Below are 25,397 nucleotides of genomic sequence, written 5' to 3' on the forward strand. Positions count from 1 at the left end.
AAGAGACAAGGATCTCCCCCCTCCAGGAGCCAACTGAGAGAGACGGCCTTCTCTAGAGCTGGGGCCCTGAATTCAAACTTCTAGCCTCCTAAACAGTGAGAGAATAAATTTCTGTTTGTTAAAGCCACCCACTTGTAGTATTTCTGTTATAGCCACACTAGATAACTAAGACACCTTGCTTCAAGGACAGTTCCAGCCTCACTTCCTACACAAAGCTTCCCCTGACCATCTGGTGGAATGGCTGTGCTCATTCAGGCTGGGGGCATCTTCTCAAGAAGATGACCAGATCTTTAAAGGCCCAATCTCGCGTGCAGAATAGGCACTGGGACAACACCTGTTCATTTAGTGATGAAATTACAGGTACTTCTCCTTTCTCCCTCAGAGAACTGGGAAAGGTAGATATGTCATTCCACTCAAGGAGTGTTTTGGAGACCTACTATGTGCTGCGCACTGTGCTGGTTGATGGGGGAAGAGAGTGATTGAAAGAAAGACCTTAAATTATTAAGACATGCTCAGGGGCAAGGACTAGAAGGCAGGAGGGGACAGGAAAGCTGGTAATAGGGAACCCAAGATTGAGAAGGGAGAGTGTTGACATGTCATAGGGTTGTTAAGCAATGTCATAAAACAATATGCGTACTGACTGTTTAATGGGAAGCTAGTTTGTTCTATAACCTTCATCTAAAGTACAATAAAGAAAAAATTATGAAAACATCCTTATTCTAGGGCTTATGGGTGGACTTTAAGGGGGCTAGAACCCTCTAAAATTATATCCTGTCTCCCTTTCCACTGGAGCCTTCCTTCCCCTCCCTCTTACTTGAGGGTAGACTGGATTGGTAAATCACATGGAAGAGAAACAGCTGGAGAGGGGCCCCTGCTCCCCAGGGGCCCACAGAATAGTCCTTAATTTATCATAGTCCTAGCGATTCCCAAGCAATCATCTCTCTATTCAGAAAAATAAAACAGAGAGAATCCCCACAGGAACAATTAATGTTTTCCAAAACTGAAGGCGAAAAGCATTCTGAAGTCACACAGACTTTTCTGGGTTGTCATCAGAAAATGTCATCAGGGCAGGGGATTATTGCAGAGGAAGAGCTGGTTGGGAGGTAGGGCGGTGGTGAACACACACCCTTGGAAGATCTCTCACGCTGTTTGCGTGAGAGTGTGTGTAGGGGGTGTGCTGCAGACACAAGAGCCTTTTGCACCGTGTCTGTCACCTGGTTAAGTGTGCTCCCCCCTTGGCAAGAGGGAGACAGAGACAGAAGGCCTGTGGCTGGTCCCATGTCTGAAGATCAGACCAGCATTTCCTTCTCTGGACTTAATGCCAGAGTTAACTGAAATGACTGAATACATGTAAAGCACGTAGCACAGTGCCCAGCAGCTAGTGAGTGCTCACTAAAGGACAGCTGTTACCCTACGGTTGCTGTTAGCACTACAGTGAATGCAGTACTGTGGTCATCCTGGCAACTCAGATGATCTGAGCAGGGATTCGTTGTCAGCCAGGTTTCCCCAGACACCACTGCCACTGTGCTCTCTCCTGTATTGCCAGCACCCAGCACACGGTGAGCCCTCAGTAACTGCTTAATGGAACCAAGACCAGAGAACTACTGGCCCCCCTGCTCCCCTTTCCTCGTTCCGCATGCTCTAAGACCCAGCCAATGCCTGCCCACCTCGGCGAAGTGCTACCTCTGCAGAGCCAGCTTCTGCACCCAGCTTCCCCATCTCAGGCTGGCCTCAGACACACTCTCGGGCACCGAACTGCCCAGGACCTGGAGGAGTCAACGCCTGGAACCGGGAAGACTCTGCCCCATGGAATCAGGATTTTGTGCATAGAATATTAAATTTTTCATTTAAAGCTGTCTGTCATGGATGATTTATCAGACCCAAAGAAGGTGAAGGTAGTTTTCCTATGAGGGAGGTGATTTTTAGCAAAGATGGGCTATGTGTATAATTCACAGCCAGATCACACGGTAACCAGGAGATTAATGGTCTCCATCCAGGGGCTCCACTGCGGGGTCCAGGTGCTCAGGGCCTCCACCTGCTCCCCCTCTCCATGCTCTGGGTCACAGGGAGCGCTTGCTGGGACTCAGAATCCCAACAGGGGACAAAGAGCCACTTCTGGGTAGAATTCTCTCAGGCTGTTTCCCCTCTCCCTCCCTCCTTTCTATTTCGCTTGGCCAGGGTGGCTGTACACAGTTCAGTCTACAGTTAGTGCAAATGTTTGCAAATAGAAGCTTCTGTATACTTATTCCATTCACCCCTTATCAGATGCTTGGAAACAAGACTGAAAAGCAGGAAGGAGAGCCCCTTAGGTCCTCAGACTGGCCAGGGAGAGGCAGAACACATCTCCCTGGGTGTGAAGGATGAGAGGGTCAATTCAGATGCTGCCCCCACCCCAACAAGGCAAGGGAAGTTCTTCTAAGGAGCAGAGATGGTGGCCAGGTAGGGTTGTTTTTGTTTAATATTTTATTCTGTTCCAGTTAATTGTACAAACTTGTACAGTGTTATGGCAGTCCCAATATAGAACGGTCACCAGACCCTTTCTCATCTGCAAAAAAACCAAAAAACCCTAGAATTCTGTGGCTGTTGTCTTTATTGGCAACTTTGCCATGGAGGTTTGCTGTCACCGAAGCAAGTACAGTCAAACGGACTGTATTTGCTAAGTCACTTGGAATATAGGCTGAGGTTGGTGGCTCTGCCTTCTGTCTCATATGCAGAACAATCTTTTCTATTCCTTTAAGGCAGTCTGACATTTTAAAGAGAAGTCACTGGGGTAAGAGAGACAGTGTCCATGGGCTCAAGGGCCTACCTTTCTCTCCTTGTCACCGTATTCAATGCCCAAAGTGTCCATGGCTCGAACAATGGCTGCCAGGGACTGGATGGTGTTGCTGTAGACAACAGGCTTGTACTGTTTCACGTCTTCTCCAGAGAAGCCATCTTCGTGGATGATCCTAAAGAAAAATCACACATATCAAGTCTGATGAGTGCATTGTCTCCATTCAACACAGGGAGGCACCAGCCGTGTGAAACCCACAGAGCCAACACCTGGGTTTAGCTGGCTGAGGGCTAGGTCCAATTTGGATGCTGAGGTGACACGTTGCTGCATTAACACCATAGAATCGTAAGGACAAATTTACCTGAACTACTGAAAAGTAATCTGAAAAACAGAATATTGAAAAAAGGAAATACTGTAGTCTTTTCCATTCCCTACATACAGTGATTAGGAGCAGCGGTTAAGAGTTAAGGCTGCTAACCGAAACGCCGATAGCTCGAATCAACGCCGATAGCTCGAATCCACCAGCCACTCCCAGGAAACCCTGTGGGGCAGTTCTACTCTGTCCTATAGGATGGCTGAATCAGAATCAACTCAACAGCAATGAGTTTGGCTTTTTTATATACAGTGATTGACAGAGTAGCTGCACCAATGGGCTCAAACATAGCAAAGATTGTGAGGATGGTACAGGACCGGGCACTATTTTGTCCTACTGTTCGTAGGGTCACTATGAGTCAGAAATGACTCAACAGCACCTAACAACAACATATACAGTGAAAGAGATGAGAGTCAAGAAGGTGTTGATAATACTTGAAAGCACTTAGGACAAGTGGGGCATGTAGTATTTTTAAGCAAAGTTCAAGTTCATAACTTAAACATTGACTCAGAAGCATACAGTCGAAGCTCTCTGCAAGACGTCTGCAAATGAATACAGGTAGTCCCTGACATACAACGTATTCAGGTTGCGACTAACCACACTTAGGACCATCTATGTGTTTTTTTTTTTTTTTTTTTACATCTTATCATTAGTGATATGTATTACATAAACCAAAAACCAAACTCATTGCGGTGGAGTTGGTTCCAACTCATAGCAGCCCTGTAGCCCTGGTGGCGCAGTGGTTAAGAGCTGGGCTGCTGACTAAAAAGGTCGGCAGTTTGAATTCAGGCAGTTCTTTTCTGTCCTATAGGGTCGTGGAGTCGGATGTGCTACATACAATGTTAAAATATATCTGTAAGTTTATATGTAGTGTTTCCAATCCCCAAAGACACATAAAGATGAAATTTATAAAGATAATGATAATAAAAGGCAATGATAATGAGAACTAAAAAAAGTAACGAGGTATCTGACTTAGGTTAGAACCAACTTATGACGGAGTCGTCATAACAGAACCCGTCCCAAGTCGGGGAGCACCTGTAATACAATTTTCTTTCACAGAAAACTTACAATACTTCTAAATGAAGGTAGCACAACTCACTTAAAATGCACAAATAACCAGATGATAGAAAAGTCAATAGAAGGAGTTTGCCTACTCTTCCAACCTAGGCTGGAATTTAACCTCCATGATGCCCTTATTCTGGTGCATCAGAACAGTGACGCAGAGGGCACAAAGGTGACATCACAGTTCTTAGAGGCCAGATGACATTCCCTGCCCTCCTGTCCTCAGGTTCTTCTGCGGTCAGGGCTGGCAAAGCTAGACATGGCCTAATGTCACGTCTCCCTGTAGGTGCTGGCCACTCGGTAAATGCTCATTGCTGACAAAGATCCCAACAGGAGAGAAAGCTAGAAAGAGGGGACCGCAACCTTGCGCTCAAACAAAACTTTTCGAGAATCCTCTTATATTTGACGTAATTAGGAAAGAACAAATAAATTTCAGGTCTAATATCACATTTTTCACATTACTGAGTCCAAGACTGAACACTACTTGTAATGTATACACATATTGATGTATTAACAGCTGAGACCTCCCTCCTATCCACCACAGCCCTTGCATTCCTTCCTTTCCTTCAGCCCAGGAGAAGGTTGCTAATGAGTCTTTAAAAAAAAAAAAAAAAAAAGCTTTATGGAGATATAAATCACATACCACATAGTCCACCCAGTTACAGTATACCATTCAATGTTTTTTAGCATATTCATATTCACAAGGTTGTGCAACCATCACCACAATATAACTTTAGAATGTTTTTGTCTCCCCGCAAAGAAATTCTGTACCCATTAACAGTCACTTGCCATCCCCCCCGCCCCCAGCCCTAGGCAACCACTAGTCTATGTTCTGTTTTTATAAGTTTGCCTATTCTGGACATTTCATATAAATGGAATCATACAATACAATCTTTTGTGGTTGGATTCTTCCACTTAGCATAATGTTTTCGAGATTCATCCATGTTATAGGTGTATCAATACTTTATTCCTTTTTATTGCCTAATAATATTCCATTGTATGGATATACTGCATTTTATTTATTTATTCATCAGCTGATAGGCATTAACGATTCTTGTTGTAAAATTTGACTTGGTGCTGGATTGTGGGTCTCTCATCCTCAGAGTACCAGAGAGGCGGAAACTACAGAGAAAAAGAGCTCCAGACATTCCAGACATCTGAATAGGGATCCTCCTAAGTCTTTGGCTGAGGACCAGGTTGAGTAGGGTGAGACTTCACAAGCTGGGAGAGGAACAACTACCAGAGAAAGAACAACTATCACGGGAGTTTAAGGTGAATAATTCCCAGGTACAATCTCTATGGAAAATGGTATGGTGCCTCCTTAAAAAGCTAGAAATAGAAATAGCAACCCTACTCCTAGGTATATATCCAAGAGATATAAGAGCAATGACACAAATAGAGATATGCACACCTATGTTCACTGCAGCATTACTAACAATAGCAAAAAGATGGAAATAACTTAAGTGTCTATCAATGGATGTATGGGTAAGCAAATTGCGATACACATATACAATGGAATATTATGCAACTATAAGGAATAATGAGGAGTCCAGGAAACATAACATCGATGAATCTGGAGGACATTATGCTAAGTGAAGTAAGTCAATCACAAAAGGACAAATATTGTATGTTCTCACTTTTATAAAAAGTCAAGAATAGGTATACACACAGAAAGCAACCTTCTTTGACTATTACCAGGGATGGGAGGAGGAGGGAGGGGGAATCACTTTCTAGATAATAAAACCAAAACCAAACCAAACCCAGTACCGTCGAGTTGATTCTGACTCATAGCGACCCTATAGGACAGAGCAGAACTGCCCTGTGGAGTTTTCAAGGAGCGCCTGATGGATTCGAACTGCCGACCCTTTGGTTAGCAGCTGTAGCACTTAACCACTACACCACCAGGGTTTCCTTGTAGATAATAGACACTTGTAATTTTTGGTGATGGGAAAGGTGATACCCAATATGGGTGAAGTCTGTACAACCTGACCAAGGTAAATGAAAACAGTAAAAAGTATGCAAGAATAAGGGGCAATTTTGGTAAATCCTATAACACATTTTTTTTTTTTTTTTTATAACACATACAATTTTGCAAAAAACCGAAGACCAAACCCAGTGCCATCAAGTCGATTCCGACTCATAGCGACCCTACAGGACAGAGTAGAACTGCCCCACAGAGTTTCCAAGGAGCGCCTGGTGGATTCGAACTGCTGATCCTTTGGTTAGCAGCCATAGTACTTAACCACTACGCCACCAGGGTTTCCACAATTTTGCAACAACAGTAATAACAACCAAAAAGTATGTGTGTGGTTACACAGATATGTATGCATACATGTGTATAGTAAGGCATATGTGAGTACATGCATGCACATGTATAAGTGTACCTGTAAGCATATACATGTTTATGTGTGCTCTGTAAATATTCATATATAAAAAAAAATTTTTTTTTTTTTAAATGATAAAGCACATAGGTGGCACAGTTATGGAGACATCCTGGATATATCCAAATACCTTGAAGGATTGATTTACCGGATTAAAAAGCTTAGGACCACAGTCTTATGGGAAAACTTGGCAATTGGCATGACGTAGTTCATAAAGATAATGTTCTATATCCTACTTTGGTGGGTAGCATCTGGGGTCTTAAAAGCTTGTAAGTGGTCATCTAAAATACAACTATTGGTCTCTACTCATCTGGAGCAAAAGAAAGTGAAGGAAACCAAAGACTCAAAGAGGAAACTAGTCCACAGGACTAACAGATCACATGAACCATGGTCTCATCTAGCCTGACACCAGAAGAACTAGATGGTGCCTGGCTACCATTACCGACCACTCTGACCAGGGACAGAATCAAAGGTCCTGGATAGAATGGGAGAAAAATGTAGAACAAAATTCAAATTTCTAAAAAGGCCAGGTTTACTGGACCAATAGACTAGAGGAACCCCCAAAGACTATTGCCCTAAGATACCTTTTGAACTTGGGACTGAAGCCACTCCTAGACGTCAACTTTCAGCCAAATAATAGATTGGCTTATAAAATAATCAACATCACCCATGAGTAATGTGCTTCCTTAAAAAATCAACTGTAAGAGACCAAAAGGTCAATATTCATCCAAAAGCAAAGATAAGAAGGCAAGGAGCGGCAGGGGAGCTAGATCAGTAGAAACGGGAAAAACAGAATGGAAATAATGAGAATGCTGACACGTTGTGAAAACTGTAACCAATCTCATGGAATAAAGTATACAAAAATTATTAAGTGGGAATCTAATTTGCTGTGTAAACTTTTACCTAAAACACAATGAAATTTATATATAAAAATTTTTCAGAGCTCACCTAAGGCTGGGAGATGTTCAAGTTTTGACCAGCCAGAGTGGAGAGTCCTTACTGAATACCTGGGGCATTCAGCAGAGATCCCAGGAGACTCACACGATAGTAATAGGGCTAAACTAGCCCTACAGTGAAGGCTACTTTAGATTTGCCCTGACAAACCTTAAAAACAAGCCTTGAAAAAAAATCAAGCTGGCGGGCAGGTAACTTAACCACCTATAGGATAAAGTCCAACATCCTTTAAATGAGGTCAACAAAACCCTTCAACACTGGTCATAACATCTGGCATCCAATAAAAATTCTTGGAGATGCAAAGAAGAAGGAAACTGTAACCTATAGCCAGGAGAAAGACCAGTTAATAGAAACTGACTCAGAAGTGACAGAGATGATAGAATTAGCAAATAAGGATTTAGACTATTTTAAATATTTTCAAGAAGTTAAAGAAAAATGTGGTCTTGGTTATCTAGTGCTGCTATAACAGAAACAGCACAAGCAGATGGCTTTAACAAGGAGAAATTTATTCTCTCACAGTCTAGTAGGTCACAAGTCCGAATTCAGGGCATCAGCTCTAGGGGAAGGCTTTCTCTCTCTGTCCTCACTGGAGGAAGATCATTGTCATTTATCTTCTCCTGGTCAAGGAGCTTCTCAGCAGGGATCCGGGGTCCAAAGGACTCCCTCTGCTCCTGACGCTGCTTTCTTGATGGTATGAGGTCCCCATCTCTCTGCTCACTTCCCTTTCATCTCTTGTAAGATAAAAAATGGTACAGGGAAACTTCCTTTACATTGGATCAGGGATGTGACCTGCGGTGTTACATCCCACCCTAATATAATCCAATCTTGCCTCATTAACCACAGGCAGAGATTAGGATTTGCAACATAAAGGAAAATTATATCAATCACCAAATGGAGGACAATCACACAATACTGGGAATCATAGCCTAACCAAGTTGACACATATTTTGGGGGGGACACAATTCAATCCATGACAAACATGAACATAATGAAGAGAAATAAAAGATATTTAAAAAAAAAAAAAAAGGATAAATGGAGTATCAAGAGATGAAAATACAATATCTGAAATAAAAATTTCAGTGGATGGGATTTATAGCAGAGGAAACACTACAGGTTAGTGAACTTGAAGACATACCAATAGAAGCTATCCAAACTAAGGCAAGGAGAGAAAAAAGGTTGGGAAATGTATTATGATGTTTATAACACACGTGTTGTGGATGGAATTGTGTCCCCCAAAAATATGTGTGTCAATTTGTCTGGTCCATGATTCCCAGTGTTGTTGTGACTGTCCACCATTTTGCCATCTAATATGATTTTCCTAAGTATTGTAAATCCTACCTCTATGATGTTAGTAAGATGAAATTAGCCGCAGTTATGTTAATGAGGCAGGATTCAATCTACAAGATTAGGTTGTGTTTTAAATCAATCTCTTTTGTGATGTAAGAGAGAAGTGAGCAGAGAGACATGGGGACCTCCTATCACCAGGAAAGCAAAGCTGGAGTATAGTGCGTGCTCTGGACCTGAGTTCCCTGCGCCGAGAAACTCCTTGACCAGGGAAGACTGGTAACAAGGGGAAGACTGGTGACAAGGACCTTTCCCCAGAGCTGAAAGATGAGAAATTCTTCCCCTGGAGCTGGCATCCTGAATTCTGACCTCTAGCCTCCTAAACTGTGAGAGAATAAATTTCTCTTTGCTAAAGCCATCCACTCGTGGTATTTCTCTTATAGCAGCACTAGATGACTAAGACAACATTTAAAGTAAAACCTATACAATGATAGCACAAGGATGGGAGGGTAAAACGGAAGTACACTGCTGAAAGATTTTTATATTATACACGAAGTGGTATAATACTTGAAAGTGAGACTAAGATACATATTATAAATGTCAGAAAAACCATTAAAAACAAACAAAGGCAATTGTTACCCAGTCCTTATGACCAGACTGCCTTAGAGGGTGGGACCCTTTGGGTGACCGGAGAGGTGCAGGCAGGATTTACCAGTCCCTGTGATATGCTCTTGCCAGAGTCACCAGTGCAATGAGTTTCTCTTGCTTTATTTTGGACCAGCAAGCCCTGCCACTTTCTGCTTTCTAGACCCTTGGCTGCCTACAGGTTTCCTTCCAGTGAGATGGAAATGGGTCCATCATTTTTCACACTCATTATGCATCATTGATCCTCACACCCACTTAATGAGGTAGGGAGGGTAGGTTTTTATTATACCCATTTGACAGAAGAGGAAACTGAGGATGAGAGAGATTAAGTAATTGGATCATTGTCTCTCAGCAGGTAAGTCTCTGAGCCAGCAGCAGAAGCTAGGTCTCCTAGTCCACAGGGTCTTCTACCACACCTCAATCCATGTGAAAGGGGCAGCATGAGAGAGATTGTAGGGGCCTAACGTCCTGGGTATTGCAGCCTTGTTTCTACATGGCTTGCATAGTTAGCTTTTGCATACCCTGGTGTTTTTGTGATTTGTGGTTTGTTTCCTCCCTCCCCTGTCCCATTTTCCATGATTCTATAAAGTTTACAATTAACCTATGTTCCTCTTGAACAAGCAGAACAACGATCAATAAGATCTGGGATGAGACAACTAGACAACGGGGGCCCAGCTTGTGACTGAAACCAGGAGGGCATCAGAAAACCTCTGAAGAATATCCACAAGTCAACATGTCTGAAATGTGGTCAACATCCCCCCCCTCAAAGGGGAACTGCCATGCTCCAGATTTTTCAAATCTAAGCCCCAACCCTATAAAACCTTTCAGTCGGTCTCCAGCAGACAGACAGACTTTGGAGGACCCCATTCCCCTCCGTCTCTTATACACGGGTTGTCATGGATTGAATTATGTCTTCCCCAAAATATGTGTGTCAACTTGGTTAGGCCATGATTCCCAATATTGTGTGGCTGTCCTCCATTTTGTGACTATAATTTTACATTGAGGGGATTAGGGTGGGATTGTAACACCACCCTTATTCAGGTCACCTCCCTGATCCAAGGTAAAGGGAATTTCCCTGGGGTGTGGCCTGTACCACATTTTATCTCTCAAGAGATAAAAGGAAAGGGAAACAAGCAGAGAGTTGAGGACCTCATACCACCAAGAAACAATACCAGAAGCAGAGCGCATTCATTGGACCCGGAGTCCCTGCGCCTGAGAAGCTCCTCGACAAGGGGAAGATTGAGGACAAGGACCTTCATCCAGAGCCGACAGAGAGAGAAAGCCTTCCCCTGGAGCTGACACCCTGAATTTGGACTTTTAGCCTACTTTAATGTGAAAAAATAAATGTCTCTTTGTTAAAGCCATTCATTTGTGGTATTTCTGTTATAGCAACACTAGATGACTAAGACACTGGTATACAGTAAAGCCTTCTTGCTGCTCACTTCACCCGTCTCAGTATTGGCTTTGTGGTAGGCAGCTCAAATCCATGTTTTGGGAGTAACACATGGGTTGGTCTAGGCAGAATATTGTCCGGCAGCTCTTAACGTTGCTGCCATCTAACCAGCTCATTTAATCTTCAAAATAAGCCTACATTTACTCTATTTTCTCCTTTTTACAGATGAAGAAACTGAGGCTCAGACAGGCTAGGTCACTTACCCAAGATCACCTGGTAATTGGCAGAGGGGCACTTAAGGTCTTTCTTGTAACCACTAGGCAGATGCTGACAGGCAGGGCTGCTTCTTCTACCCTGGGTCTCTAAGCCACCCTGGGTCCCTATACCTGGGTTCCCAGAGAATCCAGAGATTTCATACACAGAGCAAGCTCAGAGCACCCCCTAAAACATCAGCCCAACATTCTGGAGGGTAGGGCAAGAAAAGCAGGCCTCTGGGTTGCAGTTGGGGAGGCAGCCAATTGGAGTTTGGTCTGTTGTCATGGCCCAGGTCTGAGCCCTGGAAGTAACAAGGCCAAGATTTAAAAACCAGAAGTGAGGGTTCTAGGAGACACCTTAGTAATAATCAGTGGCGGATCACCTCGAGGCAGCCCCAGATGAACTGCTCCTCATGTGCACAGTTGAGGGACAGAGAGCGCAGAGCCAAGTCCCAGAGACACCATTTGAATCTAGCCATGCCTGAAGCCAACCGTATCCCTACACTTTTGAGTGAAAGGAACCAAAAGATTCCCTCTTATTTTTGCACATGCTAGTTTGACTTGGAATTTCGGTTACAACAATACAATCATGACTAAAACATGTTTTGTATGGTGATTACAATCATAGCCAGAGATCATCATCTCCTAATAGACTCATTTATTAATTTTCTCACTTTACCAGAAAGGCAGCCACCTGGAGGTCAGGAACCATGTCTCACCATCTCTGCCCCGCTCCCCGTATTACCTGGCACAGGGCTGGGCTCTGGACAGTCTCAGTGCTCAGAGAAAGCAGGGCCTCATACAGGAGCTAGTAGGACATAGATGCATGCACAAGACCCACCCTCCCCAAGGACCTCACTACTGGAGGCAGATGTGTGTGCATGTGGCCCAAGCAAGTGTGCATGTGTGTGTTGGTGGAAGGGTGGCTGGGAGGGTGGGGTAGGGGGTGGAGGAGCTACCAGATTTCTTGTGTCTGCAGAGCCAGGGCAGCAAAGGGGGGCCAAGCTAATTTGGCATTGGGGCCCACCCAAAAGTTAGGAACTTGGAGGGGCGTGCCAGGTCACCAAACCAGAAGAAACATGGGGAGCAATGGTCTGAAAACAGGAGAGGGCTGACTCTGCAGCCCTGAGTGTTGGACTTTGGACAGGAGTCACCAGCTGGACTCCAGAAACCTGGCAACGCATTGAGGGAGGAAATGTTGAGGGAGGGAGGAAATGTTGAGGGAGGGAGGAAATGTTGAGGGAGGGAGGGGGGCAACCAGGACCGCCTGAGAGGTCTAAGCTTTCTGCGAAAGAGACAACCAGGGAGGGACCTTGCCTCCCCACCCCCTGCCCTCCCTCCCCACCCCTCTCCCGCCCCTTCCTGGCAGCCTTGGGTTCCCTGCAGGAGGCCTGGGCTCTCTCAGCTCCCAGCTTCCCCCTCAGTGTAGGACGCTCTCAGCTGCAGCGAGGCTCCCAGGCACAGTGGCCTTATATGGTCACAGACCACAGGCTGTGGGAGCTGGAAGGGACCTGTGAGGATCATCTGGCCCAGCAGCCCTCAACCTTCTCTGAGTCACAGACCCCTGTGAGATTGTGACAAGTGCACCAGCATGCACAGCTTTGTCCACAAATTCAGGAGGTTTGCATACTCACAGACCTAAGCTGCTGGGACACGAGGTTTTTCACCCCATCTCCAGGCTAAGGAAAATGCCCCTTCTCAGCACACTGTTCTGCTGCACTGGGCCGGCTCTCCGCCCCCCACCACAATCTCTTTAATGGTCCAGATGAAGGGGTGCGTCAGGAGCCAGACTCTAGCTGTGTGACTTTGGACAATTTCCTTAACTGCTTGGTGCTTCAGTTTCAGCTCCCCCAGAGATGGGCTAATAGTAACTTACCCTCACTGGGTTGTGGCTATGATAAATGAATTAATGCATGCAAAGGAGAAGACTTGGCATAGCAAATACTCCATCAGTGTTAGCTGTTACTATTATCACTATTATATTTGGTGAGTGGGGGTGGGGGGAGCAGGTGTGATAGGTCAGGTATCCTGGGTCTTCTGTCCTCTTGAGAAAGGATGCCAAGTGGGAAGGCTGTGAAGCCATGGGAGGAGTGCTGCCTGCTGGGAGGAGGTGGTGGCGTTGCGTGCCATTGATTCAATTCTGAATCATGGCAACCCCGTGTGAGAGACTAGAACTTCCCCATAGAGTTTCCTAGGCTGCAATCTTTATGGGAGCAGATTGCCAGGTTTTTTTCCATTGAAGATGCTGTGTGGGTTACAACAGCTGACCTTTGGTTAGCAGCTGAGTGCTTAAACCCTGCGCCACCAGGGCTCCAGGGAGGAGGGAGAAAAGGAGATGGAGTGGGGAGAGGGGCATTCTCTGGCCTGGGGGTAGAGCATCTGCTCACTTACCCATGAATATCTCAGGAGTAGTAGGAGGTTGAAAAGCAGAATTCTCCAATTTGGGGCCTGGTTAATGATGTTACAAAACGTGTTTCTGAAAACAGCTGGAGAGTCACCTGATTGCTGCCTGGGTTAGGGTCAGGGCTTACGTTTCACTGTGCGACCACTGACAATGGTTTCCAATAATAAGGGGGACTTGAATAGCAATGGAGATATGGCACTGGAGCTATCTGCCTTCTCTCCCACCAGAAAAGGTGGGAAAAGATGACCCTGGCCTCATAGAACACATTTCCCAAACGATGAACAGTAAGATGCCGGTAAGTTCAAGGGTCACATACTGGCATTTAAGGGCTCCACAGAACCTATGGGAACACTGGACCTGGGCAGGACCATAAAATGAAACACTGGCTCCAGAATAATGTGTTGTGTGCCGCCATATCTATAAAACTGGGTGGGGGGGGGCAGGGGAGGAAGGAGGAGGAGGGAAAGACAGAAGATATGGGAGGATGTTTAACAAAATGTCATCATTAAAAATATGTTTAACAAAATAGTCATTTTTTGGAGGTGGCATTCAGTAATTTTTTCCTTTCTTTATATGTTTGTTTTGTTTCATTTTTAAAAATGTACATTTGTTATCTTCAAAATTAGAAAGAACAATGAATCATTTTCAAATGGGAGACAAACACTTCGCATTTAACATGAGGACGATTTTGGCCAGAAGAGGAGTCTAGAGTGAAGGGGGTTAAAGTCATTAACCAATACGAATTGCCCGACGTGCCTCATTTGGGCTCAGCCTGGTGTGAGATCTAATGAGATTTCAAAGCCTTTGAGGCCTGGTCCCTGCCATCCAGGGGCTCTCAGTCCAGCTGGTGAGATGAGGCTAGTGCTGAGAACATGAAAATTAACAACAGAAAGCGGCATCAAGGGCCAATATAAGGGTATAGGTGTCACACAATATTGGTTGCCACCCAACAGCCATTTCTTCTTACCATGGAGAGTTCCTTTCCTTGCTTCCCTTGCAGCTAAGAGTGTCCATGTGATTCAGTTCAAGCGAGTAAGACAGAAGGGGAGTCTTGACAGAAGTGCTTCAAGGAAAGAGTTTTCTTTCTTGGTACAAAGAGAGAGGCCTTTGAGAATAGCTTTCCTGTCCCCTCTCCCTGACCCTCCATCTCCAGCTCTCCCTCCAATGGCCATGTCTTTATATGTAGTTATGTGAGGAAGTAAATCCTAGTGCTGTGGCAGCCATCTTGTGACCATGAGATTAAATGCCACCACACTGGGGATGGCAGATCCAAGGGGTTCAAAGAATTTCTGGTGACACTGTTGAATAGTCAAATCAATCCTGGGGCTGTCTGATAACAAAGATGATGCTCCTAACACAATACCACCTGCCGCAGTCAGAGAAATAGTCCTGCTTGGAGCCCACACAGAAACAGTCATTTTCCAAGTGGGAAACTGTGACTTAGAACAGACTTGCCTATACAAGCACATAGTTAGCTTGTGGCAAAGCAGGGATGAATCCCTGGAGACCTTTCCATTGTGCCATAGGTTTCTTATCTCCTTGGTGCTCTCCTAGGGTAAGAAGGGTGATGGGTGATACCAAACCAAACCCACTGTTGTCAAGTTGATTCTGACTCATAGCGATTGTATAGAATGGAACAGAACTGCCCCACAGAGTTTCCAAGGCTGTAAATCTTTACGGAAGCAGACGGTCACATCTTTCTCCCAGGATGGATGACACTAGGTGAGAAAAACATCTAATCAATTGCAAAATAGAATTTCTCCCTTCTGTCTTGAAAGCTGTAGTCCCCACTAATTTGGAGGCTTCTTGGTAGATATTCAGAAGCTTGTTCATTCATTCATTCATTCCCTCATTCATTTATTTTTCATATATTTTTTGGTATCTGCCAAAGGAGCCCTGGTGGCAAAATGGTTAAGTGCTTGGCTGCTAAATGTTGACCGTTCAAACTTACTTAGCAGCTCTGCAGGAGAAAGACCTGGAGATTACAGCATAGAAAACCCTATGAGGCAGTTCTACTCTGTCATATGGGGTCATTATGAGTCAAAATCAACTCAAGGGCACCTAACAAAAATGATAACAACAATGTGCCAGGCATCATGTCCAGTGCTGGAGATATAAAAGTGAACAGAGAGACACAATCTGTGCTTTCATGGGTTTTACATTCTAATGGAGGAGATAGATATCGAGTAAGTAATTTCACAAATGATTATTTAAATTATAATTGGGGTAAGTGCTATCAAGGAGAAAAATGCAACCTGAAAGCGCATACAACAAGGGGACCTAGAGTAGGGACGCAGAATGGAGGGCAGGGCCAGCCTTTCAGGAAGCAGCGTGGAAAGTCGAGTAGGAGTTGGCTGGGCAGACAGAGGGATAGGACTCCCAACGGGGGGACAGCATATGCGAAGATCGCACACCAAAGAGCCATTTCTTTGTGAGGTCTCCAGTGTCTTTCACAGCCCCCAGCTGGCACCAGGGGGCTCAGGAAATGTGTGCTAAAAAAAAAGGAAGGCAGCTCATGAGCTGACAGGTGGGATCAGAACCAAAGATCCAAGGCAGGAGGGTAGTTCTGGAGTCTGGTGCTGGGGTGGGTCTGATGTTCCCTCCTGAGTGATGCTCCTTATAAGAGACAGAAGAGGAGACACAGGGATACAGAAGAGAAGGCCACGTGAAGACAGACAGAGGCTGGAGTTATGCAGCTCCAAGCCAAGGAATGCCTGGAGCCACCAGACGCTGGAAGAGGCAAGGAAGGATTCTCCCCTAAAGCCTTTAGAGGGAGTCTGGCCCAGCTGATACGTTCGTTTCTGACTTCTGGCCTCCAGAACTGGGAGAGAATAATGTTCTGTTGTTCTAAGCCACTCAGCTTGTAGTAATTTGTTACGAAAGTCACAGTAAACTAATACAGCAAAGGATTAAATGAGAACACTGTTTTGTGTCTTTAAAAACAAGCAATAAAACTCTTGAGATAATGAAGTTATTAATCACTTAATTCATTCAGCAGATATTTACTGAACACCTACTATGTGCCAGGTGCAGTTCATGCAGTGCTCAGAAGACAGTGGGGAACAGGACCGACATAGCCCCTGCCTTCAAAGGACTTGTAGGGGAAGACAGAAAATAAAGAGGTAAACAAACAAAGAAACATTCTAAAGTGATAAACACTATAACAAACACAAAACAGGGTAGAGTGATGGACAGCAAACGGGGCAGGGGGAGCGGGATGTCTAAGGAGCCAGGCGGTGATGTATGCAGCGGAGAGGCCTGAGTGATGAGAAGTGCCGACCTTGTATATACCTGAGGAAGAGCATTTCAGGCAGAGGGAACAGCAAGCACAAAGGTCCTGGGGCACCTTGTGTATTAGAGGAATGGCAAGGAGCCAGTGTGGCTGGAATGGAGTGAGTGGCTGGAACAGAGCGAGGGGCTGGAGAGTGGAGGGATGAGGTCAGAGAGGGCAGCATGGGCCAAATCACGCAGGGCTAATATATTACTCATATTTTTCCCAACTACACATTAAAACAAATACCTTCTAAAATAAGAAAAATGTTCATTTGTGTGTCATCTTAAACCATCTCAACTCCAACCAGTGGTTTGGCTCTAAATGTGGATCATTTTTAAATGACAGCTCTCCCTGCTCTTTCCCTAACTTCTCCATTCTTGACTGAAAGGTCCCTTCTTGGAACACTTATAGAATCCAACCCACACAGCTAAGCAAGGCAAGAAAAATTCAGTCATCATCCCACCACCCGGAGGGAACCACCGTCAACAAACGTTGATGTGTATTTCAGTCCTCTTTTACCTGGGGGTCCATATCCACATTGTGTTTCCCCAAAATGGAATCATACTGTAGGTTTTTTTTTTTTCTCATTTGAACAATTACTCATTAAGTGCCTTCTGCATGCCACTGAGCACGGGACACCCAGGAACTGAGCACAGAGCAGTGAACTCTACCCATCTGGCTGCGCCTGCCTTCAGGAGCCACTGTCTGGTGTGGGTGGTGTGTGGGAGCGGTGTGAGCATGGAGGAGGGGCCACAAACTCATCAAGCCTGACTAGAGGAGCTTCGAGAAGAAACCATCGACACGCCTGTGTGGTGTCCAAGAGTCTTCACTGACTGCTTCGTGTCACCTGGATGGGCTATGAGTTATTCAGTGGGCCTCTGGGTTGCTCGTGGTCTGCAATATCGTGGATGGGACTCTTCCCAGATTCACATGCAGGTGCTCCGGAGGCTGCCTGACTATTAGCCTACTTCTCCAAAGGAAAGTGGCAAGTTATGAAACCTGGACGGCACAACCCAGAGGCTAGGAGACTCCTGGGCCCCTGTGAAGTGCGCGAGCACAAACGGGATCATCAGCTATTTGTAAAGAAGAGAAGAGAGACCCAATTCAAAACCCAGCTGTTCATCTGTGGGATAAACTAAAAAAAAAAAAAAAAAAAAGATTCCTTAGTAATTAATAGTATATTTTAAACTTGATTCTAATATTAGAATAATATAGAATTATTTTAAAGAGTTCTAAAATAATAGCAATAGTCAACTCAAGCCCCCAGGGGAATGACTGGTAGAAAACAAAGGGTAGCTCCTGTTGACAGTGACTTGCAGAAATGTTATAAAGACTTTGTTTTTAACAAGGCGCAACTCAGGCCAGAAGTATATATGTCAGCGGCCAGTCTTCACCAGACAGAGCCAGGGGCAAGGCCAGGACTTGTCATGATTCCGGAACAGAGTCTCTGCTGCCATTATCTTAAAAAGAGCGTGGACCTTGCCCTTCCCAGGACTCACATTGCTGGAGGGGCACATGCCAGCTCTCCGTCCATGCAGGTGTGATGCTCAGAACGTTGCCTTCCTCTTTCTCTTCTTGGTGGTGTGGCTGGTCTGACTCCTGGAGCCCCGGCCTTGTTTGAGAGATATCATGCCTTGGACTTGAAGTCAGAAGACCTATGTTCTTATGTAGTCTGGCCACTAACTAGCACTGTAACCCCAGGTGAAGTGGGCAGAAAAGTGCCCAAGGGAGCCTGGGCCTCTGGCCAGCCCTTCTTAGGTCAGCTTTATTGGCCCTGGCCTGGGCTCCACCCTGGCGTTAGGGAAAATCCTTCAAGGCAGCTCTGCCGACCTCTCTGGATACCCCTGACCTCCTGATCCACCCTCAAGTTCCATCCACTGGCTGACCCATGCCAGCGTCTTTAGGAAATACTGCCACTCTCTGGGGCAGCTTATACTCCAGTATTGCTGCTCAGGAGACCCGGTGTCTGGTCCTGTATCTGTCACTAACCAGCTGGCATTAGCTTGCTCCAGCCTCTAGGACAGGTCAGGTGTTGGCTTTGGGCTTGGGTTGTGTCAATTCCCTGGGGTCACCCTGTTTTACTCAGGTTGACCAAGCTCCATGGACATGTCTAGGTCTGTGTCTTTGCCAAAGGCAGCCTTTTGGGGATATAATAGCTCACAAAACACGGAGGCTCATGGGACAATAATGAAAGGGGTTCTTGGTGGACAAAAGACCGAGGAAGTCTGAAATAGACACCCACATACCTCAATGCATTTAGGTCTCTGCTCAAATGTCACCTCTTAGATCACCCTGGCTGAAAGAGCCCCTTTTCCTCCACCACTCCCTGTCTTTACCCTGCTTTGTTTTCCTTTGCGATAGTTATCATTGCCTGATCCACATTTATTTGTATACTGTCTGTCTCCCCACATATTGATGTGAGCTCCATGAGGGCAGTCACCTTGTCTGTCTTGCTAACTAACCACAGTGCCCTGAGCAGTGTCTGGCACACAGTGAACCGTCAATGAATGTTGGTTGAATGACTGAAACAGGCGATCGCTTAGACTTCATTAGCTCTACAATGGCGGCTCTATACATAACTCCTAGGTGTGAAGGTAAAAGCCTTTTGCCACTGAGTTGATGCAAACTCATAGCAACCCCATAGGATAGAGCAGAACTGTCCCACAGGGTTTCCGAGGAGAGGCTTGTGGATTTGAACTGCTGAGTTTTTGGTTGGCAGCCATAGCACTTAACCACTGGGCCAAGTAAGTAGCCTTTAAATTGGTGGGCCAAGAGACATGCACCCTGCACCCCAACACCTGACACCTCTGGCTACCCATCCCATCTCCACCAGAGTGCTGAATAGTCTTTCCACAGGGCTTTGAGTCTGTGGCTCTTTTCTCAGTGATATTTGCTAGAATCACCTCCTCACTCACTGGCATGGCTTCACCCCCTTTAGCCCTAACTTCTTGGCTCTCAAAGGGTTTCTAAGAATCAGGACATGTGACAGCCACCTTATGTTGTCACCCCAAGCCTACTTCTGGGAAAATCCAAAACCATCCCTTGGAACACAAATGTTAAACTCGTTAGTTATGTTGCAAAGCCATGACAGAGAGCTTTATGGCTTCTGAGCCCTTTTTACAATGCCCTATGTAAAGACATGAGTTTTCGTTTAACACAGTAAAAGCCTGTGAGTGAGGCAAATTGGTTCAATGTCGATTTTACTGCCTAAATCTAAGTAATGTTTCTGGTTTCTCATCTGCCTGATTAGGACAGCTGCTAGATCGCCCTTTCTTCTTCTGCTGACATAATGAAATGAAGGAGGTATTCTTCTTAGTCCATTATGCTTAGTATTTGAACAATATTATACATTGGGGGACAGTTTGTACTGCCTTATTGTGGCGAATGCTAAGCGAGGCTGCAGAGCTCAGCTTATCCTGTTCAATTCCTTGGGAAGAAGCCTTCCTGCCTTCCCATATGCAGTGCATTTGTTCATTCTTTATGCCTCCTGCTCATTAGCCTCCGAATGTGTTCTCATGAGCCACAGGACAAAAGGCAAAGACCACCAGAGCCTGCCATCTCTGGCAGCGAGTTCACAGACAAGGTGTGCACAACCCCGAGCCACCTAAAATGTCTCCCTTTCTGACACCAGGGCCAAGTCCAAAAAGCTCTGCCACCTAAGCAACCCAGGTGGGACTCTGCCCGTCTATGGGAGGGCTCCTCCTGGCTTCCCTCCACTCGGTGTGGGGTGCAATGATGACTCACTGCAGAGCATGCCTGTAAGTGAGGATGAGCTCCGGGAATGGCAAACGAGGGAAGTAGTGGACATCTGCTGGGTTTGCTTGCCCAGCCCCGTTCCCCCTTCCTTGGGAGACAGAATCTCAGCTTTCCTTTGGGAACCGTCCTTCCTTCCACTTTGGGGACTCTCCTCAACCCTAGCCTAAGTTCCAGGGGTGAGCCCCTGACAACCACCTGGCCAATCGGTATAGCCACAATGATTGGTCCAGGGAAGGCACACACAGCTCAGGTCTGTCCAGGAGCTCCTCTCCTACTAGGGCTGCTCCCTATGTTGATGACATAGGCCCAGAGCTGCTGAGAACTTGCACGCACAGAGGGCGTGCCTGAGCATGAAGCAGCCGCATAGAAAAGCAGATGAGAAACAGACTTGTGTGAGCCCGTGGATTGAGCCATACCTGAAGCTAGTGAACCCCTAGGCTACTCAGTTACACGGAGCCAATGATTTCTCATGCCCCCTATGCTTCAGTCACTTTGACGCAGCCTTCTGTTCTTAGCGGCCAGGAGTCTTGTTAACTGCAGTGATGGTACACGGCCCTCAGGAGTTTGTCTGGAAGGGTGGTGCCAGGGCACTCAACTAGCCACACAGATTTTCTGATCAGATAGGGGTGCCTGGTCACTGCACAATTTCTGAGGGCTCTGATGCCTACAACGCTGTAGAAGAGCATCTGCTCCGACCCCACTCGCCAGTGGCCGAGCCAGGCTGGGGGTAACTTTCTCTTATAGGCCTATCAGGTACCAGCTGCTCCCAATGCCACTGCTTCTCCCTGACCCTGAAAAAAACATCAGGAGCTTCACCCCCCTGGCTTCTCTTCTAGATGACAGGCCTAGGCAGTCTGTAAAATGCTTGTCACAGGCTCTTGGTTTTTTCCTTCTTGTTCTTTTTAAATGAGGACTTGTTTTTCTTCCCCCATCTTACCATATGATTGGGCAGGGAAGGACACCAAAACATCACCACCAACTGCAGAGACACAGGGGCATGAAAAGAATCCCCCGTGCTCCAGCGCAGACTACTTTTCACATTTGCCACCAAGCCTCCTAAGGATACCCCAGAGGGTGAGTCGTTCTAGGTGAGTGTTTTTTCTGAAACAAACAAACAAAAAGGCCCTTCTCAGTTCCCTGCCGAGGAGAGCTAAACACAAATGGTAGAGATCAACCCGAAAAAGGGCTCTTTGGGAACACCGGGATTTCTCACGCCCTTAGGGGGAAACACCTGTGGTAAAGTCTGCCAAAGGAAGTTTGAATCCACATTCCTTTTCAGGGTAACTCACATCTCCCCGCGGCCAACGCGGTCACAGCCAGTTGCCGCACCAACTCTCACCGAAGAGGTCCATGACGACACACGGGGAGGTACCTGAGCTTCTCTCAGTGTGTGGACGCGAGCCACATTTTTCTGGTTCCTTCTGTGTCACCCCTTTGTAGGGCCTTTGAAGGGGGGTGAGGGAGAATTCCAGGTGAGGCCATGTCTTGCCAGCCCAAGGGAAATGAAGCCACGGAGACACATGATGAAACCCAGTCCAGTGTCCTTCTTCCCAGGCAGTGGATGTGGCCCAGAAAGGGTGCCGGTCTCTGTGTGGTATAGCCCAGCTACACAGCCTCCTGGGTTTCCCAACCCAGTCTGTCTCAAGCAGGTGGAAGCTCCCCATTAATAACCATTATGATGTGGTCACGGCCCAAAACAGAGAGTCCACAAAAACCACTTTGTAGACTTCCACATTGATTCCCCTCTCTAGGGATGTTTGGTGGGGCAGTGTGTTCTGGCTCTCAAGGCCAAGGGCATCCACTCCACCACAGGTATAGCAGATCCCGCTGAGGGCCCAGCTGTGCTCTCTCAGCCTGTTTTGGCTGCAGCCAGGGTCAGCCTACGATGGAACTGGGTCTTGGTAGATGGCTCTGTTGCTATCTGTGAGGCCAGCAGGAAGGTAAGTAATGCCCTGTCCGTCATCATGGTCTCAGGGCCACTGCTGAGGGGGGCCCTGCCTTTGGTCCAGCATCTAGTGGCTGAGGTCTCAGGCAGTGGAAGATCAGAAGATGAGACTCTGATTGTGAATCAAGCCTGACACTGGCCCAGGTCAAAGACAAGCAGTCTGAGGAGGACATGTCTCTGGTGCTGTCACCCTTAGAGCCTGTCCACTCTGTCAGATTCTCCTCATCTGGGCTCAGGAAAAGACAAAAGAAAGATGTACACTGTCTATTGTCCACACCTTTTCTAATCCATGGTGCTCAACCCCACCTGGAGTAGGGAGAGTAATAATAACAGCCAGCATCTGTTGAACCCTCACCAGATGCCAGCGCTGGGCTAAGGGCTTCATAGACATCACCACATTTCAATCCACACGATAACTCTCCGAGGCAGGCTTATTCTGACCTCACTTCCCAGAATCCAGCCTTAGTAGAAGCTATGTGAGTGTTACTGCAAGCTCCATTTTAAAGATGAGGCAACTGGCTAGCAGAGAAGTTAATGAGCTTTCCCAAGTCATGTGGCTAGTTAGTACAGGTGCTCAAGAGCCCATGCTCCTAACCACTCCACAGTCAGCCCAGGGACCACAGTTTTCAGGGGAGACAATGGCTTCTGTGAATTCAGAGGTAGGAGACCAGCCGAGGGACCAGAGTGTACAGGGGAGATGGTGGCCTCAGTGCATTCAGAGGTAGGAGACCAGCCCAGGGACCAGAGTGTACAGGGGAGACGGTGGCCTCAGTGCATTGAGAGGAAGGAGATCACTCCAGAAAACCACAGTTTACTGGGGAGACGATGGCCTCAGTGCATGCAGAGGTAGGAGACCAGTTCAGGGACCACAGTTTATGGGGGAGACAATGGCCTCAGTGAATTCAGAGGTAGGAGACCAGCCCAGGGACCAGAGCATACAGGGGAGACAGTGGCCTCAGCGGATTCAGAGAAAGAGACCAGCCCAGGGACCATAGTGTACGGGGGAGATGATGACCTCAGTGCATTCTGAGGAAGGAGGCCAGGCTGGTGAGGGACAGGGTTTCTGACCAACGGGAAAGTGGAGGGAAAAGGCATTTAAAAAATTTCCACATTTAATGTTCACGATCATTAGCCATTAGAGAAATGCAGATCAAAACTACAATGAGATTTCATCTTGCCCCAACAAGGCTGGCATTAATCCAAAAAACACAAAATAATAAATGTTAGAGAGGCTGTGGAGAGATTGGAACACTTATACATTGCTGGTGGGAATGTCAAATGGTACAACCACTTTGGAAATCTATTTGGTGCTTCCTTAAAAAGCTAGAAATAGAGCTACCATACGATCCAGCAATCCCACTCCTTGGAATATATCCTAGGGAAATAAGAGCCTTTACACGAACAAATATATGCACACCCATGTTTACTGCAGCACTGTTTACAATAGCAAAAAGATGGAAGCAACCAAGGTGTCCATCAACGGATGAATGGATAAATGAATTATGGTATATTCACACAATGGAATACTATGCATCGATAAAGAACAATGAGGAATCTGTGAAACGTTTCGTAACGTGGAGGAATCTGGAAGGCATCATGCTGAGTGAAATTAGTTGCAAAACGACAAATATTGTATAAGACCACTATTGTAAGAACTTGAGAAATAGTTTAAACTGAGAAGAAAACATTCTTTTGTGGTTATGAGAGGAAGGAGGGTGGGAGGGTGGGAGAGGGATATTCACTAATTAGTTGGTAGATAAGAACTACTTTAGGTGAAAGGAAAGACAACACGCAATACAGGGGAGGTCAGCACAACTGCTCTAACCCAAAAGCAAAAAAAAAAAAAAAGTTTCCTGAATAAACTGAATGCTTTGAAGGCCAGTGTAGCAGGGGCAGGGGTTTGGGGGCCATGATTTCAGGGGACATCTAGGTCAACTGGCATAATAAAATCTATTAAGAAAACATTCTGCATCCACTTTGAAGAGTGGCATCTGGGGTCTTAAACGCTAGCAATCAGCCATCTAAGATGCATCATTTGGTCTCAGCCCATCTGGATCAATGCAGAATGAAGAACACCAAGGGCACAAGGTAATTATGAGCCTATGAGACAGAAAGGTCCACATGAACCAGAGACTACATCACCCTGAGACTAGAAGAACTAGATGGTGCCCGGCTACAACCGATTACTGCCCTGACAGGGAACACAACAGAGAACCCCTGAGGGAGCAGGAGAGCAGTGGGATGCAGACCCCAAATTCTCGTAAAAAGACCAGACTTAATGGTCTGACTGAGACTGGAGGGACCCTGGTGGTCATGGCCCCCAGACCTTCTGTTGGCCCAGGACAGGAACCATTCCCGAAGCCAACTTTCAGACAAGGATTGAACTGGACAATAGGTTGGAGAGGGATGCTGGTGAGGAGTGAGCTTCTTGGATCAGGTGGACACTTGAGACTATGTTGGCATCTCCTGCCTAGAGGGGAGATGAGAGTGTGGAGGGGGTTAGAAGCTGGTGAGATGGACATGAAAAGAGAGAGCAGAGGGAGAGAGCGGGCTGTCTCATTAGGAGGAGAGTAATTGGGAGTGTGTAGCAAGGTGTATATCAAGGTGTATATAAGTATTTATGTGAGAGACTGACTTGTGAACTTTTACTTGAAGCACAATAAAAATTAAAAAAAAAAATTCCACATTTAAAATTTGGCAATGGATATTGGCAATGGCTGCATAACATGATTAATGTAATTGGTGTGTCACTACATTGTACACATGAAAAACACTGAGTTGGCAAATGTTGTGTTATATATTTTTTTACAATAAGAAAACCAAAACCAAAAAAAATTTTGATTTTGGTTTTCTTATTGTAAAAAAATATATAACACAACATTTGCCAAAATGAAAAATT

General features: G+C 46.0%; 1 protein-coding gene across 1 annotated transcript in view; it reads right to left on the minus strand.

The window, feature by feature from the left end:
• Positions 1-25,397, minus strand: part of LOC100658419 (guanine nucleotide-binding protein G(o) subunit alpha) — a 168,219-nt gene that overhangs the window by 68,639 nt on the left and 74,183 nt on the right. The window contains exon 3 of the mRNA XM_064274013.1: positions 2,807-2,948. Coding sequence (XP_064130083.1) covers positions 2,807-2,948 — 142 coding nt within the window. The remainder of the gene's footprint in view (positions 1-2,806; positions 2,949-25,397) is intronic.

Source organism: Loxodonta africana, chromosome 21 (genome assembly GCF_030014295.1).
Source record: "Loxodonta africana isolate mLoxAfr1 chromosome 21, mLoxAfr1.hap2, whole genome shotgun sequence".
Lineage (NCBI taxonomy): Eukaryota > Metazoa > Chordata > Mammalia > Proboscidea > Elephantidae > Loxodonta > Loxodonta africana.